A 17,479-nucleotide genomic window follows, 5' to 3' on the forward strand; every position below is an offset into this window, starting at 1 on the left:
TGGTACCTGAAAGCTGTCTGTATCAGAGCCATGCCAAGCTAGGACTACATATATATATTCATTGTTATTTCAGTCTCTTTATGTAAGCTGGGCATTCTCTATTTTCCCCTTATCCCACTCACTGCCCTTCTTTGCTCATGCTGTGTACCCTGGGAGTCCAGCTTCTATGGACTGTGTCAACCAGGTACCCTTCTCAAAGGCTTCTAATTGGATTTGGTCTTTGGAAGGCACCAATAGGAGATTAGAAGGAAGGAGAAGAGAAAGGCCAGGATATTTATTTTCCTTCTCTGCTGGGCCACATTTTGGCCATGGCTGCTCTCCTCCCCGAAAGACACAGCTTGCACTGAGCAGAAGGTTACAGCACCCTGTGTATAGCCACAGCTTCTTCTCAGGTTCCAGTTAGTGCTGTCTCTCTTTACCCCTTCAGACACAGAGGCAGCAATAGCTTTCTATAGTTGCTGGTTCCAGGGTGCATCACCATCCCTTTCTGTTTTCTTTAAACTTCCCAAACCTTTGTTTTTGACCACTTCGCAAAGCTGTCTTTGAGCATATCACTCCTGAGTGTGCCGTATGTTTCCCACCAGGACCTTAACCTAGATACCATTTCACACTGTGTATGGAAAATTATATGTACATATCCAAATATGTGCATGCACTGACGGAGGTCTGAAAAGATATAAATGGTAACATCATTTTTAACCCTTTGCCTTTTTCCTATCTGCTTTTTAAGTAGGGGGGAAGACACCTGGGTGGCTCAGTTGATTGAGCGTCCAACTTCAGCTCAGGTCATGATCTAGAGGTTCATGAGTTCGAACCCCACATCAGGCTGACTCCTGTCAGCACAAAGCCCACTTCAGATCCTCTGTCCCCCTTTCTCTGCCCCTTCCCTGCTTGTACTCTGGCAAAAATAAATAAGCATTAAAAAAATAATAAGTAGGGGACGCCTGGGTAGCTCAGTCTGACTCTTGGTTTCAGCTCAGGTCATGATTTCACGGTTCCTCAGTTTGAGCCCCACATCAGGCTCCGTGCTGACAGTGCAGAGCCTGCTTGGGATTCTCTCTCTCTCTCTCTCTGTCTCAAATAAATAAACTTTAAAAAATATCTCTATATACATACATATGTATGTATACAGATATATAGATATAGGTATAGATATAGATATAGATACACACACATATATATATTATTTCAGCTTCAAAATAGTTATCCATTTTTCTAATTTAGTCACATCTTTACGGAAATAATTTTCAAATTAACATCTGGCATACCTTGGAGATACTGTGCATCCATTCCAGACCACCACAATAAAGTGAATATCTCAATAAAGCAAGTCAAATGAATTATTTTGGTTTTTCAGTGCATATAAAAGTTATGTTTACACTATACTGTAGTCTGTGAAGTATGTAATAGCATTATGTCTAAAATACCAATGTACATCCCTTCATTTAAAAGCACTTTGGTGGCCTGATGAGTGCAGTGAATGTGGAAGGCCATTTATCTGAGAAAAATAGCCTCAATGTACACATAAAGTTTCACTCAGGTGAACAGCTTTGTGTCATGAATGTGGGAAATCTTTTAAGTGGAAGGCAACATTCATTCAACACCAGAGAATTCACACAGGAAAAGAGTCTTATGAGTGCAGTGAATGTGGGAAATCTTTTATCAGTCACACTGACCTTAGTTATCATCACAGAGTTCAGGCTGGACAAAGGCCTTAGGAGTGCTGTGAATTGGGAAATCTTTCAGCAAAAGCTCCAGGCTCATTCAACAACAGAAAGTATACAGTAGATCAAGTCCTTGTGAGTGATATTATGAAATAAATGTTTATGTTCACTAAAATTCGTATATTGAATTCCTATCCTCTAATGCAATAGGATTAGGTGAGGTCTTTGGGAGGTAATTTGAATTACAATGGGTCATGAGTGTGGAGCCCTCATGAATGGGATTATTGTCCTCAGAAGAGTTCTGAGAAAGCTTGCCTCCTCTATAGATCATGTGAGGACCCCTTTAATCCTAGGTGTTGTATTTACTCTAAGGGGTGGCTCATAAGAAGGATTGGGCTCTGCTAGCACAAAGTGGTGAACAGATTTCAATGCATCTCAAACTTACTGTGTCTCAAAAAAAATAATTGCAAGTAAATAATATATATGTACATAAATACATATGTACATATATACTCTCCAGCTTGGGCCTTAATTTGCATTATGACCCAAGACCTTTGTCATGGACTGAATTGTGTATGCGAAATTCATATGTTGACTTTGTGATCCCTGCCCCGTACTTCACAATGTGACTGTAGTTAGATATAGTATGTTTAAAGAGATAATGAAGTTAAAATGAGGTTATCAGTATGGACTCTTACACAGCATGACTGGTGCCCTTATAAGAAGAGGAGATAAGGATATGGGCACAGAAGGACGATCATGTGAAGACAAGGAAATCTCCATCTACAAGCCAAAGAGAGAAGCCTGAGAAGAAACTAAGCCCGCTGACACCCTATGTCAGGTTTCTAGACTCCAGATTTGGGGGGAAATACATTTCTGTTGTCTAATAAAAAAAAAAAAAGTATTTTGTTGGTAAAAAGTGCTAACTAACCATCATCCCAGGTTTCAGCCAGTTGTAGTCTTTTTGCCTGGTAGAGGGTCTTGTCTCCATGTTGATGCCTGCTGACTGATCAGGGTGGCGGTTGCTAAAGGTTGGGTTGGCTGTGGCAACTTCCTAAAATAAGACAACAATGAAGCTTGCTGCATCAGTTGACTCCTTCATGAACAATTTCTCTGTAGCATGCAACACTGTTTGATAATATTTTACCCACAGTAGAACTTCTTTCAAAATTAGAATTAATCCTCTTAAACCCTGCCACCGCTTTATCAACTAAATTAATATAATATCCTAAGTCCTTTGTTGTCATTTCAACAACCTTCATCAGGAGGAGATTCCATCTCAAGAAACTACGTTCTTTGTTCATCCATAAGAAGGAATTCCTCATCCATTACATTTTTATCTTAAGATAGAAGCAATTCTGCAGTTGATGACATAAGTTTCCCCTCAGTCATATTAACTTTGTTGATCTAACTGAACCATTAACCAGTGTTTTTTCTGATGCATTGGAAATAAAAATTAAAAAAAAAATAGCAGCAATTTAGTCACCTTCAGGCTCCACTTCTAATTCTAGTTCTCCTGCTATTTCCTCCAGTGAAGTTTGAACCTCTCAAAGTCATCCATTAGAGTTGGAATCAACTTCTTCCAAAGTCCTGTTTGTGATATTTTGACCACTTCTCATGAATCATGAACGTTGTTAATGGCATCTGGAATGGTGAATCCTTTTCAGGTTTTCAATTGTCTTTGCCCAGCTCCATCAGAGGAATCATCATCCATTGGAGCCACAGCCAATACCTGAAAGGTATTTCTTAAATAATAAGACTTGAAAGTCAAAATTACTCCTTGATCCATGGTTTATAGACTGGATGTTGTGTTAGCAGACATGAAAACATTCATCTCATTGCACATCTCCATCAGAGCTCTTGGGTGACCAGCTGCATTGTCACTGAGCAGTAATAATTTTAAAGGAATCTTTTATCTGAGAAGTTGGTCTCAAACAGTGTGCTTAAAATAATCAATAAACCATGTTGTAAATAGAAGTGTTTTCATCCAGGCTTTGTTGTTTATAGACCACAGACAGAGTAGCATGAGCATAATTCGTAAGGGCCCTAGGATATTCAGAATGGTAAGTAAGCACTGGCTTAAACTTCACATCACCAGCTGCATTAGCTGCTAACATCAGCCTGTCCTCTGAAGCTTTGGAACCAGGCATTGACTTCTCTTTAGCTATGAAAGTCCTGGGTGGCATATTCTTTCAATAGAAGACTATTTTGTCTACATTGAAAATCTGTTTAGTGTAATCCACGTTAGTAGTTACTTTAGGCTGATGTCCTACATAAGTTGCTGCTGCTTCTACATCAGTACTCACTGCTTCACCTTGCACTTTTATGTTACACAGATGGCTTCTTTTCTTACACCTCATGAGCCAACCTCTTCTAGCTTCCAATTTCTCTTCTGCAGCTTCCTCAACTCTCTCAGAATTGAAGAGAGCTAGGAGTGGGCACCTGGGTGGCTCAGTCGGTTGAGCATCAGGTCATGCTCAGGTCATGATCTCATGGTTCATGGGTTCAAGCCCCATATTGGGCTCATTGCTGTCAGCACAGAGCCTGCTTCAGATCCTCTATCCCCCCCCCCCCGCCCCCGCTCTGCCCTTCCCCCCTGCTCTCAAAAATAAATAAATGTTAGGGGGAGAAAGTATTAAAGAGAGCTAGAGCCTTGCCCTGGTTTAAGCTTTGGTTAAGGAAGTGTTGTGGTTGCTTTGATCTATCCAGACCACTAGAACTTTATGCATATCAGCAATAAGGCTGTTTCGCTTTCTTGTCGTTTAGCTATTGTTCACTGGGGTAGCACTCTTAATTTCTTTCAAGAACTTTTCCTTCACATTTACAACTTGGCTAACTCTTTGGCACAAGAGGCCCAACTTTCAGCCTATCTCAGCTTTTAACATGTCATCCTCACTAAGCTTAATCATTCCAGCATTGGATTTAGAGTGAGAGATGTGTGACTCTTCCTTTCACGTGAACACTTGGATGCCATTGTAGGGTTATTAATTGGCCTAATTTCAATATTGTTGTGTTTCAGGGAATAGGGAGGCCCAAGGAGAGGTAGAGAGATGGGGGAATGGCTGGTAGATGGAACAGTCAGAACACACACATTTGTCAATTAAGTTCACCATCGTATGGGCATGGTTTGTGGTGCCACAAAACAATTACAATTATAATAACATCAAAGATCACTGATCACAGATCACCACCACAAATATAACAATAATGAAAAAGGTTAAAATACTAATTTCAAAATTCTGTTGTTGTTTTTTTTGCCATAACAAGGCAAGCAGACATGGTGAGGTTAAACATATATACAAAATGGATTTTGAAAATGCGCATGTGACTGTCATTTCAAATACTAAAGGTTCTGTTTTTTTGTGTGTTTTGTTTTCATTTTTATTTTAAGGTGATAGGAAAGAAAAGCACTTCTTGAATTTTTTCATTTTTTAATTTCTTTTTAATATTTATTTTTGAGAGAGAGAGAGAAACAGCATGAGCAGGGGAGGGGCAGAGAGAGAGAAAGACACAGAATCTGAAGCAGGTTCCAGGCTCTGAGCTGTCAGCACAGAGCCCGATGCGGGGCTTGAATTCACAAACTGCAAGATCATGACCTGAACTAAAGTTGGACGCCCAACAAACTGAGCCAGCCAGCTGACCCTCTTGAATGTTTTTAAAGAAACCTATCATTGAAGAGCATCCTAAAAGATCTGCTCACTGGGATTCCTTCCTTTTGCCCTGACAGTTACTACAGCAGTACTTGCAGAAGGCACTGTGCTACATTCACGACTGTGGATTAAAGAGAGATTTCCTCCATAACATTTTTTATAATTGCCCCACTTTTTATAAGACATCGAAAATTGTAATAATAGTAGTAATAGTAATAATAATATCCTAGTTTATTTTTACTTTCTAAGTCCAAAATACATAGAACTAATAACTTTTTTTTTTAAATAATAACTCTTAACAGACTACTTCACAGAATACTTTTCTGACCCATCTACATGGAATGCTGTCAGGTGTGAGTAGTGCTTACAACAGGAGAGTCTCTTCACTAGGTCCAGGCTGTGGTTCAAGTAGCAGAATGTATGGTTCTAATAGTATTAGTGATGGGAAAAGTTGCCTGAGGATTTTATAGGAGGTCTCAATAGGAGAGTCAAACATAATCCCCGTAGCTTCTGGAGCAATGCTATGCCATCTGCAGCAAAAACTATACACCATTCAGTAAATAGCCCCTGGCTTGCTACAGGGCCCTGGTGGAGATAGGGCACCTGGCTATAGGACATTAAGTAACATGTGGCTAGACCTTCCCATTATGTGCTGGGTTCTGTCAGATCCACCAAATTATAAGGGTCAAAAGCAATCCATCACAAACTCAACACCCAAAAAACAAATAATCCAGTGAAGAAATGGGCAAAAGACATGAATAGACACTTCTCCAAAGAAGACATCCAGATAGCCAACCAACACATGAAAAAATGCTCAACATCACTCATCATCAGGGAACTACAAATCAAAACCACAATGAGATACCACCTTACACCTGTCAGAATGGCTAACATTAACAACTCAGGCAACAACAGATGTTGGCAAGGATATGGAGAAAGAGGATCTCTTTTGCATTTTTGGTGGGAATGCAAGCTGGTGCAGCCACTCTGGAAAACAGGATGGAGGTTTCTCAAAAAACTAAAAATAGAACTACCCTATGACCCAGCAATTGCACTACTAGGCATTTATCCAAGGGATACAGGTGTGCTGTTTCAAAGTGACACATGCACCCCAATGTTTATAGCAGCACTATCAACAATAGCCAAAGTGTCGAAAGAGCCCAAGTGTCCATCGATGGATGGATGGATAAAGAAAATGTGGTGTGTGTGTATATATATATATATATATATATATATATATATATATACACAATGGAGTATTACTCAGCAATCAAAAAGAATGAAATCTTGTCATTTGCAACTACGTGGATGGAACTGGAGGGTATTATGCTAAGTGAAATTAGTCAGAGAAAGACAAAAATCATATGACTTCACTCATATGAGGACTTTAAGAGACAAAACAGATGAACATAGGGAAGGGAGACAAAAATAATATAAAAACAGGGAGGGGGACAAAACAGAAGAGACTCTTAAATATGGAGAACAGAGGGTTACTGGAGGGGTGTGGGAGGCGGGATGGGCTAAATGGGTAAGGGGCATTAAGGAATCTACTGAAATCATTGCTTCACTATATACTAACTAATTTGGATGTAAATTTTAAAAAATAAAAAATAAAGTTAAATTAAAAAAAAGCAATCCGTCATAAGATAGTGATTGGCATCTGGGACTGGACATGAATAGAAAAAGGCGCAAGTAAATCAGATAATCAGGATAATCTGATGGGGTAGATGGGGAAAGAAGATTAAGACCAGTTGGCAGAGGAGAAAAGGAACATCTTAGTTAATGGTTGGGCTGACTTGACAGGTGACTACTGTTGTACACTACTACCACTCAAGGGTAGACTTGAAGGATTTGAGATCCTCCCAGTGGACAGTGCCTCTGGCTATCTGTTTTGTGTAGAAAAAGAAGTGGTCCCAGGTAAAGCTATGCATTCATTTACAGGCAAAGGAAATGGCTATGCTGATTAGTTGGAGGCTGGGAAAGAGGAAGATTGGAAATTGGGAATAAGGAGATTTATAGAAAAGGCATATGCACAAAATGTAAAGACCTTAGTGTCATAAGTTAATGCCCATCAGAGAAAAATCACCATGGAAGAGGCATTGGTATACAGAGTGACTGGGCCAGTTGATGTAAGCCAGCTTCTGTCATCAGCCACTGCAAGACTGGCACAATAGGCTCTTGAAAGAGTAGTCAGGTGACAGAGATAGCGTATGTTGCCCCAGTATGAGTTTCCACACATCAAAGCTGATCTAATTACTCTCACTGCTAAATGTCATATCTGTCAGTGACAGAAATCAGTGCTGAGCCCCAGTATGGCACCATCTCTTGAGGAAACCAACCATTCACTTTTTAGCACGTTGATTACACTGGACCCTTCTACCCTAGAAAGGTCAGCAATTCATCTTGACTTGACTCAACACATACTTATGGTATAGGTTTTCCTTCTCTCCCCTCCCCTCCTCTTCCCCTCTGCCCCGCTTTCCCTCCCCTCCCCTCCCCTTCCTTTTCCTTTCCATAAAGCCTCATCTATAGCAATATCCAGCAGCTTACAAATTTTGATCTACCAACATGGAATCCTATACTACAACTCATACTAAGATTCCCACTTTATAGCACAGCAGTAGGCAAATTACCATGGGGTCTACTGATTGAGGAGTCCAGCTCCGGGTTAAAAGTCTATTTGTGATCTTTCAGGCCTGGCCATAGGTAAGTATGAAGGCTTTACCTGGAAGGCCTCATAGGGGAAAGGTGCCTTCCCCACACCAGACTGGTACACAGCCAATGCATCACAATCTCAGAAGAGAGATGCAGTCAAGGACTCAGACCCCTTTGGCTGGTCATACTCTTCACATATTTACATTCCTAAACTTCATTCTTAGGTTTTTCTATCTGAAGCCTTGGGCAGAAGTCTTCTTCAGGTCTCCTGAGATCTCCTTATAGAAGAGAGGAAGGTGAAACCTTGAAGACATTTTTTTCCCACACCACCTCAGTACTTTCCCCTTCATTCTACCCTCCACCTCAGTGTCCATAAAACCACTGTAGCCTTTTGTTCAAGGCTCCCTCAACAGTGAGATGACCCCCACATCTGCACTGATCCACCTAACCCTCCACTACTCATTAGTCCATGGGGGAAGTGCAACAGAGAAGTCTTTACTTTTTCCATTTTTAGTAACTTGCTAAAAGCAGTAAGGGATTTAAGACTTTCATTTTGGGCTAGCTGCTTGAATCAGCTATTCAGACACTTGACAGCTCAGCTCCATGCACCCCCATGTATCCATCACCTAGTCCTATCTTGGACCTATAAGCCCACCATCCATCTCTCCTGATGCCAAATTATTCAGGAACAAATTTCTGACATCATATAATTTCTTTTGTAAATAGTCCAGTATGTATCTTTAAGCTAGGCATATATATGTGTGTTCATTTTTTAATGAAGTGCTTTCATTTTATAATCTTTTAAAAATATGTTTTCATCAAAATCTGGGAGCTGAAGATTTAGGTCATTCAAAGTCCGGGAAATGTCCACCATTTAACCCACTAAGCAAAGCCCATCCTCATTTTACATCAGCTTAATATGGGGCGCCTGGGTGGCTCAGTCGGTTAACCGTCAAACTTTGGCTCAGGTCATGATCTCATGGTCTGTGGGTTTGAGCCCAGTATTGGGCTCTGTGCTGACAGCTCAGAGCCTGGAGCCTGCTTCATATTCTGTGTCTCCTGCTCTGTGTTTGCCCCTCCCCTGCTCACACGCTGTCTCTCTCTCAAAATAAATATTAAAAAAAATTAAAAAGTAAAAAAATAGTAAGTCAGCTTAATCATACTTACTGTTTGTTAGAAAAAATACAACTTCATTTTTCAATTCAGACATGTTAGTACTTGTTTCAAGAAATAGTCTAAAAACCACTGGGAAACAAAATATGGAACACAATTTATAAAACTTATGATTAAAAGCAGTCAAATCAATATTAAAATAACATAGATATAATGTCACTAACATACCCATTTTTATAAAAGCTATAAAAACAACAATAAACTTGTATGCAGTTTCTCATTCTTTTAATTTATAATAATACAATGTAAGGCATAGTTTAAATAAATTATGAAATGAGAAGTATGATGACAGTTTTAAATATTTTTTCAGTAACTCTTTGTGTGTGTCTAATTCTGACTTTTAGCTTTGGGGAAAAATTAAATAAGTATTACATAAAAATAGCTAAAACTGCCATCATTCACACTGCTACTTTGGATAGACATCATGTTCAAACTTCTCATATGGAAGTAACTAAAGAGAAAGGCAAATGACTAAAAAGACATTTCATCAAGTACTGCTGAAACCTAATTGGTCAGTAGCTAGCATAAAATTTTTTTATTTTATTAGTAAGAAGTAGGATATATTATATATTTTTTAAAATTTTTTAATGTTTATTCTTGAGAGAGAGAGAGACATAGAGCACAAGTGGGGGAGGGGCAGAGAGAGACGGAGATACAGAATCTGAAGCAGACTTCAGGCTCCAAGCTTGTCAGCACAGAGCCCAACACGGAGCTCGAACCCACGAACTGTGAGATCATGACCTGAGCTGAAGTCAGATGCTTAACCGACTGAGCCACCCAGGCACCCCTGGATATATTACATATTTTATAAGATGGGGATTGACTATGTTTGAAAGAAAATTTATGTTTGATATTTTCATATGTTTGATAAATATCTTATTGAATAATGCACATCGGCTAAAATAAATCACATAAAAATTTAATCTGCTAGTTTTATTCATAGTAAATTAAAGTATTGGTAAACCAGGAAAATATTACAGTTAGATTTAAAAGAATCAGCATCATTAATCTGTTCTGCTACAGCTGTCTGAAGGAAGATTCCTTCCCAGCCAAAGATATGTCTCAGGAAAAATAGCCCTTTTTAATTGAAATATAGTTGCCATTAGGGGCGCCTGGGTGGCGCAGTCGGTTAAGCGTCGGACTTCAGCCAGGTCACGATCTCGCGGTCCGTGAGTTCGAGCCCCGCGTCGGGCTCTGGGCTGATGGCTCAGAGCCTGGAGCCTGTTTCCGATTCTGTGTCTCCCTCTCTCTCTGCCCCTCCCCCGTTCATGCTCTGTCTCTCTCTGTCCCAAAAATAAATAAACGTTGAAAAAAAAAATTAAAAAAAAAATCATTGAAATATAGTTGCCATCCAATGTTATATTAGTTTCAAGTGTACAACATAGTGATTCAACAATTGTATACATTACTCAGTGCTCACCACCATAAGTACAGTCACCATTTGTCACCATCTGTTATTACAATTTTATTGACTATATTTCCTATGCTGTACTCTCATCTCAATGATTTATTTATAACTGGTAGTTTGTACCTCTTGATCCCCTTCACCTGTTTCACCCATTCCCCCCCCCCACCTCCTTCCCCTCTGGCAATCATCAGTTCTTTGTATTTATGATTCGGTTTGTTCATTTGTTTTGTTTTTTGGATTCCACTTGTAAGTAAAAGCATCTGGTATTTGTCTTTACCTGACTTATTTCACTTCACATAATAACCTCTGGGTCCATTCATGTTGTCACAAATGGCAAGATCTCATTCTTTTTTATTACTGAGTAATATTCCAATAACCTGTATCTTTTAGAGATTCATTCTGAAATATCTACATATGAAATGATATTATATCTAGGATTTGTAAAATTATAAAAGAGTGGTGAGAACCATACTTTACCTCTGTGGTCTTCCTTCCCAAACCCATAACCACAGTTTAACCATGCCAAACATATCAGACAAATCCCACCTAAGGAATGTTTTGCAAAATATCTGAGCAGTATACCTCAAAACTATCAAAGCCATCAAAACCAAGGAAAGTCTAAGAAATTGTCACAGACAAGGGGCGCTCAGTCAGTTAAGTGTCCAACTTCAGCTCAGGTCATGATCTCGCGGCCCGTGAGTTCGAGCCCCGCGTCGGGCTCTGTGCTGACAGCTCAGAGCCCAGAGCCTGTTTCAGATTATGTGTCTCCCTCACTCTGACTCTCCCTCATTCATTCTCTGTCTCAAAAATAAATAAATGTTTAAAAAAAAATTTTTTTTTAAAGAAATTGTCACAGACGAGAGGAGACTAAGGAGACATGATAACTCCATGTAATGTGGTATCCTGGATGGAATCCCAGAAAAGAAAAAGGACATTAGGGGGAAACTAGAAAAATCCATAAAAAGTATGTAGTTTAGCTACTAGTACTGTGCCAAAGTTGGTTCTTTAAAAAGTTATTTAAAAAGTTGGTTCTTTAAAGTAAGATGTTACCAATAGGGAAAAATGGGCATTGAATATGTAAGAACCCAGTACTATCTTTTGCAATTTTTAGTAAATCTAAGACCACTCTAAAACAGATTTTAAAAATATATATATAATAGTAATAATGAAGAAGGAAAAGCAGAGAGGTGTGTGATTGGAGCAGGAATGGCCACATGTTGATGGATATTGCAGCTTATAATGGAAGTCCATTATACTATTCTGTCTACATTTGTTTATGTTTAAAATTCTCTTTAGTAAGAAGGTAAAAATAGATATGTATGTTGTACTGGGGGTCCACAAAAGCATCCTCAGTTTTGATAATTTGCTAGGAATGCTCACAGGACTCAGCATATGATTATACTCACAGCTACAATTTATTGCAGCAAAAGGATAGAAAATAAAATCAGCAAAGAGAAAATGCACATGGAGCAGTCCAAAGGAGACCAAACACAAACATCCCAGAATCCTCTTCCTATGGAGTCATATAGAATGCATTTAATTCTGCCCCAGCATCAAACTGTGACAATGCATGTCACACTGTCTACCAGGGAAGCTCATTAAAGAATCTCGGAGTTTTTACTGGGAGCAGGTCACACAGGCACCCTCTACCTAGCACATATCAAGATTCCAGTTCTTAGAATAAATTCAGCACAAACCAAATTGTTTGCACAAACATTTTAGGCTAGTGAGCCATCCTTTTCATTTAGGGAAAGTGTCTTATCAGTGTAGGAAACTTTTACCAGTCAAGTTCCCAAATGACAGCCAAAGGCTAACCTTGCAAGCACGCCTTTCTAAGGATAGCAGTCTCAGACCTAAACACACACACACACACACACACACACACACACACACACGGGCATACAACTCTCTGAGATATAGCACAGAGATGTTTCATAACCCACACCCTCCTCCTGCTATGGAAGGTGTCCCCACAACCCTCACTTGGAGACCTGAGCTACTATTCTGGGTCAGACGTGCATGTCTGAGGGAAGAAGGGAGGATCTGTGAGTTGTGGAATGCTGAGAAGAGGAAATCCCAATTCTCTGAACGAGTCTCGTTCCAAATTAGCCTGGAACTCTGCACTCTTTTTCCTTGCTTTTTCCTTCTGTACGTGAGACTAAAGCTCTGAGAAATTGACGCTGAGGATAGAAGAGAAAGAGAAGGGCAGAAAGGAAAAATGGTAAAGAAAGATGAGAACTTTGGAGAGGAAGAGACACGGTTGGGTCGGCAAACTGCTCTAGTTATCTCCTGAATCCATTCTTAGTGCATGAGGGTTATGATTGTCCCGTAGCACAGTGAGTCTGAGGCTCCTAAAATGCATCCAAGTGGTGATGTCCAGAATCTGGAGCTTGTGAAGAGCTGAGGGATACAGGGCCACAATGGTTCCCAACCCCTTCAAATGAGGTAATACATACAGTCTCAGATACACTGCAGTACATCAGCAATGAGCAGTTTTGTTAAATCTGGTATGTGAAGAGTGTATCTGTGGGGGGGGGGGCTGGTGTTAAAGTAATTACTATAACTTCTGTCACCCTGTTTGGCTTTAAGAAAAAAATTTTTCATGTGTGGAAACCTCAAAAAGGAAATGGTCCAGGCTTCTCTTAATCTCTTACAGGCCAAAGAGTCCCAGTTGGTGATACACAAGGTAGAAGTCATCAGCACCTAAAAGCTATGATGATGAGGGATAGAAGCAGAAAAATGCTCACCTTTAGTCTAGAAGGCTGACCTATATAGCCTGTATAGTTCTGATAAGGATCTATCAGATCCTTATCTATCAGATAAGGATCTAGCTGGTTGCTACATTTTTAATATAGAAAGAGAGAAATCTTGTGAAAGTAGTTTTACAAGTAGAAATTCGAAGAAAACAGTAATGATCTAATACTCCCTGCACGGCCCCTCCTCCCCCTTGAACACTATATAACCACCAGCTTTCATACAGCAAAGGTGCAGGTCTTTCTACCCACAGGTCCTGTCCTTAAAATTGCTAAGTTGCACTGTAAAACCTCTCAAGAATTCCTTCTTGACAGGGCTCGCTCAACAATCCCACAACAACAGGAGTGAAGAGGGTCGCCCAAAAGAGCTTCAGGAGAAATGAAGGCTCTGGGACCAGACCATTTCTGGAACTCACTAAAGAAGAGACACCAACAATACACGGCTAACCAAGAATAGCCAAAGAGATGGGAAAAAAGCAAGTGGAAGGAAGTGGGGTAAAGACGGCCTGAGAGGGAGTAAAGAAAATCAAGAGGGCGCAAGCCAACAGTTCTGTTTAAGAGGGGAATTAACCACAATAACTGCCAAACTCCGTCCCTGGTACTACGTCTATATCTCTTTGGGCTCTTGCAGTTATATTTCCTCCACTTACAACGGCTCAAGCAGGTCTGAATCTTACTCATTTTTCTCCTCCATAGAGCTTTATGTCTACTGCTCAATTAATATCAGTGAAATGATATGAAAAACATGTGAAAAGCCACCGGGACACGGATCCCACTCGTAAACCTGTTGCAGAAACCAAGTTGCCAGCGACAAGACCACACTACGCAGGCGCAAAGGCAGAACCCACTGGCTTCCTCCCGGTCTTTGCATTTGGCGCGAAATCCCGGCTCCGTGGGCTGGACTAATGCAGAAGCCACGCTCATTGGGCAGGTTTGGCGCGAAATCCTCGAGTTCCTGCGCCACGATTGGTTCCGGCAATCCCTGTGGGCGAGGGGGCGGGCGGTAGCGGCGGCGGCGCGCGCAAAGTGGTGGCGTCTGTGGTGAAGTGATTGGTAGTGGTGGAGCGTGGCGGTGGCGGCCCCTTAGCACTGAACAGCCATGGACCTCGCGGCGGCAGCGGAGCCGGGCGCCGGCAGCCAGCACCTGGAAGTCCGCGATGAGGTGGCGGAGAAATGCCAGAAACTGTTCCTGGATTTCTTGGAGGAGTAAGTCCGCGGGCGCCCCTTCCTCGCGGAACTTCCCCGAGCTGCCCCTGTCCGCTTCCGGAGCCCGGGAGCCCGCCGACTCGCGGCTCCCAGGGCCGGGCTGGGCCCTAGGGCCGGCGCATGTTGGGGGGGAACTGGGGGCCCGCGCGCCTTGCAGAGCGTCCTATTCCCCACTCGGGGCTTAGCCAGGTCGCCGCGAGCGGTAAAATCCCATCTTGAGTCCTTCCTCAAACTGCCAGTGCCGTGGGTATGAGCAGCGCTTTGGTCCCGTCGTTCCGTCCTCACAACCTGTAAGGCTGGTGATCCCGTCGCCCCTGGTTACCTGAGCGGAAACGGAGGCTCGGGGAGCATAAGTAGTAGCAAGACCGAGTGGGAGCCCCTGCAGAGTCCTGATGGGACCGGGCACCCAGGCCTCTGGTGTTGGGGGCGCCGAGGGCCCGGGCTGCCTTTGGAGCCCATGGAGATAAAGGCACTCGAGTGAACCCTGAGGGCAGACAGATGCTCGGGTGAGTGAGCCCTGACCTGCTTCAAAGTGTCTGAGCGTATTCCCCACCTTCCCTCCATCCTTCCGTTTCCTTCCACCGCAAGCCCCCCGACACGCACACACTTTTTTTTTTTTTTTTTTAAGTTGCCTTCTAGGCTCCTGGTCTCTCGTAATCCCCCACTGCCTGGGTTTCCGCCTCTGCCGCCAGTTACTTCGTGCAGATGTATTACTTCTTTCCCTAAGAGGATGGACTTTGGAATGTCTTGTGAAATTTTTTTTAATTGTAAAATATACATAAAACTTACCATTTAACCTTGTTTAAGTGTAGAGTTCGGTGTCATTAAGTATGTATATGCACTTTGTTAAGCAACTGCCCCCACCATCCAACGACTGAACTCTGGTCTTCCCGAACTGAAACTCTGCAGCCACTAAACAGTAAGTCCCCATTCCCCCCCACCCCCCCCCCCACCCCAGCACCTGGCAGCCACCATTCTACTTAACCATGACTTTCACTGTTCTAGTGTACCTCGTGTACTTGGAGCTATACTTGGAGTATTTGGCCTTTTGTGACCAATTTATTTCACTTACCATAATGTCTTCAAGGTTCATCCACCTGTACAGCATTGTGTCGGGATTTCTTTTTAAGGCTGAATAATACTTCACTGTATGCATATACCACTTTTTGTCCATTCATCCATCCATGGACATTTGGGTTGTTTCCACACTTTTATTATTGTGCATAATTCTGCCATCTCATGAAATTCTGATACATTTGAAACCATAATTTATATCCCCCGTCTTTGGCATTGTTATTCTCTGCCTGACAGCTATTCATCTTTCAAAGCGCAGCTTAAGACTCATACCTCCTTTGTGAAACTCTGTAAATCTTTCAGGCAGCACCAATCCTTTCTTCCCTTATGCTGGTAAGGTGCCATTTTCCATTATCTCTGGTAATGAAACTTACCGTGTCTTTACCTGTCAGCCACTTCCGTCTTGAATGTAAATCCCATCCTTAACCCCACCTAGCCACCACACCACATTACAAAAGTCCTCAATTAATGTTTCATTTTAATGAAGAATATGATTGCCTTAACTGCCTTGCAGTTTACCATACAGCTGGATGCTGGGGATAATGATGAATGAGAGAAATAAATCACTCTGTTTGGGGGGGGGGGGTGTTAACTCCCCCTCAGAATTCCAACTTTGATTTGCCCTTGTTTATGGAGTAAAGTCTCAAATTCTTCACAGCCCCTCTTCCCAGTTTCATCTTCCACAACCAGCCTGTCATCTCTGTATTCCTCTACCTTTTCTGACATTGACACTTGAAAACATCTATAGTGAGTCTAACCACTACTGGAGTTTTTTTGGTGTTTGTGTTTGCTTTGTTTTCTTTCAAATTCTAAACATCTTTCAAGGCTGAATTCCAATGTCCTCTTTTTTTTAATTTTTTTTTAACGTTTATTTATTTATGAGAGATCAAGAGAGACAAAGTGTGAGTGGGTGAGGGGCAGAGAGAAAGGGAGACACAGAATCCAAAGCAGGCTCCAGGCTCTGAGCTGTCAGCACAGGGCCTGACGTGGGGCTCAAACCCACAAACCATGGGATCATGACCTGAGCCAAAGTCAGATGCTTAACCAACTGAGCCACCCAGGTGCCCCTCCAATGTCATCTTTTAAATGCTTGAAGCCTTTCTGGATGTTCTTGTTGGGCAGAATTATTTATAATCCCACAGCACATTTTTTGTATCTCCTTTTTTTCTTTTGTTGTTACAGGAACGCTTAACATGAGATCTACCCTCTTAACAAATTTTTAACTATGCAATACATTATCATTGACTGTAAACACAATGTTATACAGTAGATCTCTTAAAGCTTATTCAGTCTCACTTGACTGTTGCTTAGTAACTCCACATTTTCCTCCCTTGCTCTAGCTTCTGGCAGCCATCATTCCACTATTTAATTAATTAATTAAAGTAAGCTCTGCACCAACCTGGGGCTTGAGCTCCCTGCCCTGAGATCAAGAGTCACATGCTCTACCAACTGAGCCCACCAGCCACCCTCATTCCACTTTGATTCTATAAATTTGACTATTTAGTTATTTCATATAGGTAGGATCATGCAGTATTTATCTTTCTATGATTGGCGTATTTCATTTTGTGTAATGTCCTCAGGGTTTATCAATGTTGACACGTATAGCAGAATTTACTTTTTAAGACTGAGTACTGTTCCGTTGTATATGTATACATTTTCTTTACTCATTTGTCATGGACATTTAGGTTCTCTTGCTACCTCTTTAATAGGAGGGTATGATCCTATGATCATGTCAGTCCTAGGGCAGGAACAACACTGTCATTTTTAGCTTTAAGTATCTCTGGTGTAATGCTTTGCAGATAGATGTTCAGTAAATATTGGACAGCTAGGTATGCTGTATTTGAAGAAGGAATTGATTTTTGGTTCCAAGTGAATCTGCATTTATGTTAAAAGGAC

The 17,479-nt window shown here is 41.4% G+C and overlaps 1 protein-coding gene across 1 annotated transcript in view; it reads left to right on the plus strand.

The window, feature by feature from the left end:
* The first annotated feature begins 14,326 nt into the window (after positions 1–14,326).
* The window catches only part of MCM6 (minichromosome maintenance complex component 6), a 40,583-nt gene continuing 37,430 nt past the window's right edge, over positions 14,327–17,479 (plus strand). The window contains exon 1 of the mRNA XM_047084934.1: positions 14,327–14,509. Coding sequence (XP_046940890.1) covers positions 14,403–14,509 — 107 coding nt within the window. The 5' untranslated portion in view covers positions 14,327–14,402. The remainder of the gene's footprint in view (positions 14,510–17,479) is intronic.

Source organism: Lynx rufus, unplaced genomic scaffold (genome assembly GCF_022079265.1).
Source record: "Lynx rufus isolate CCGP_SWC_20201006 ecotype Redwood Valley unplaced genomic scaffold, mLynRuf1.p SCAF_2, whole genome shotgun sequence".
In the NCBI taxonomy this organism is placed as follows: Eukaryota; Metazoa; Chordata; class Mammalia; order Carnivora; family Felidae; genus Lynx; species Lynx rufus.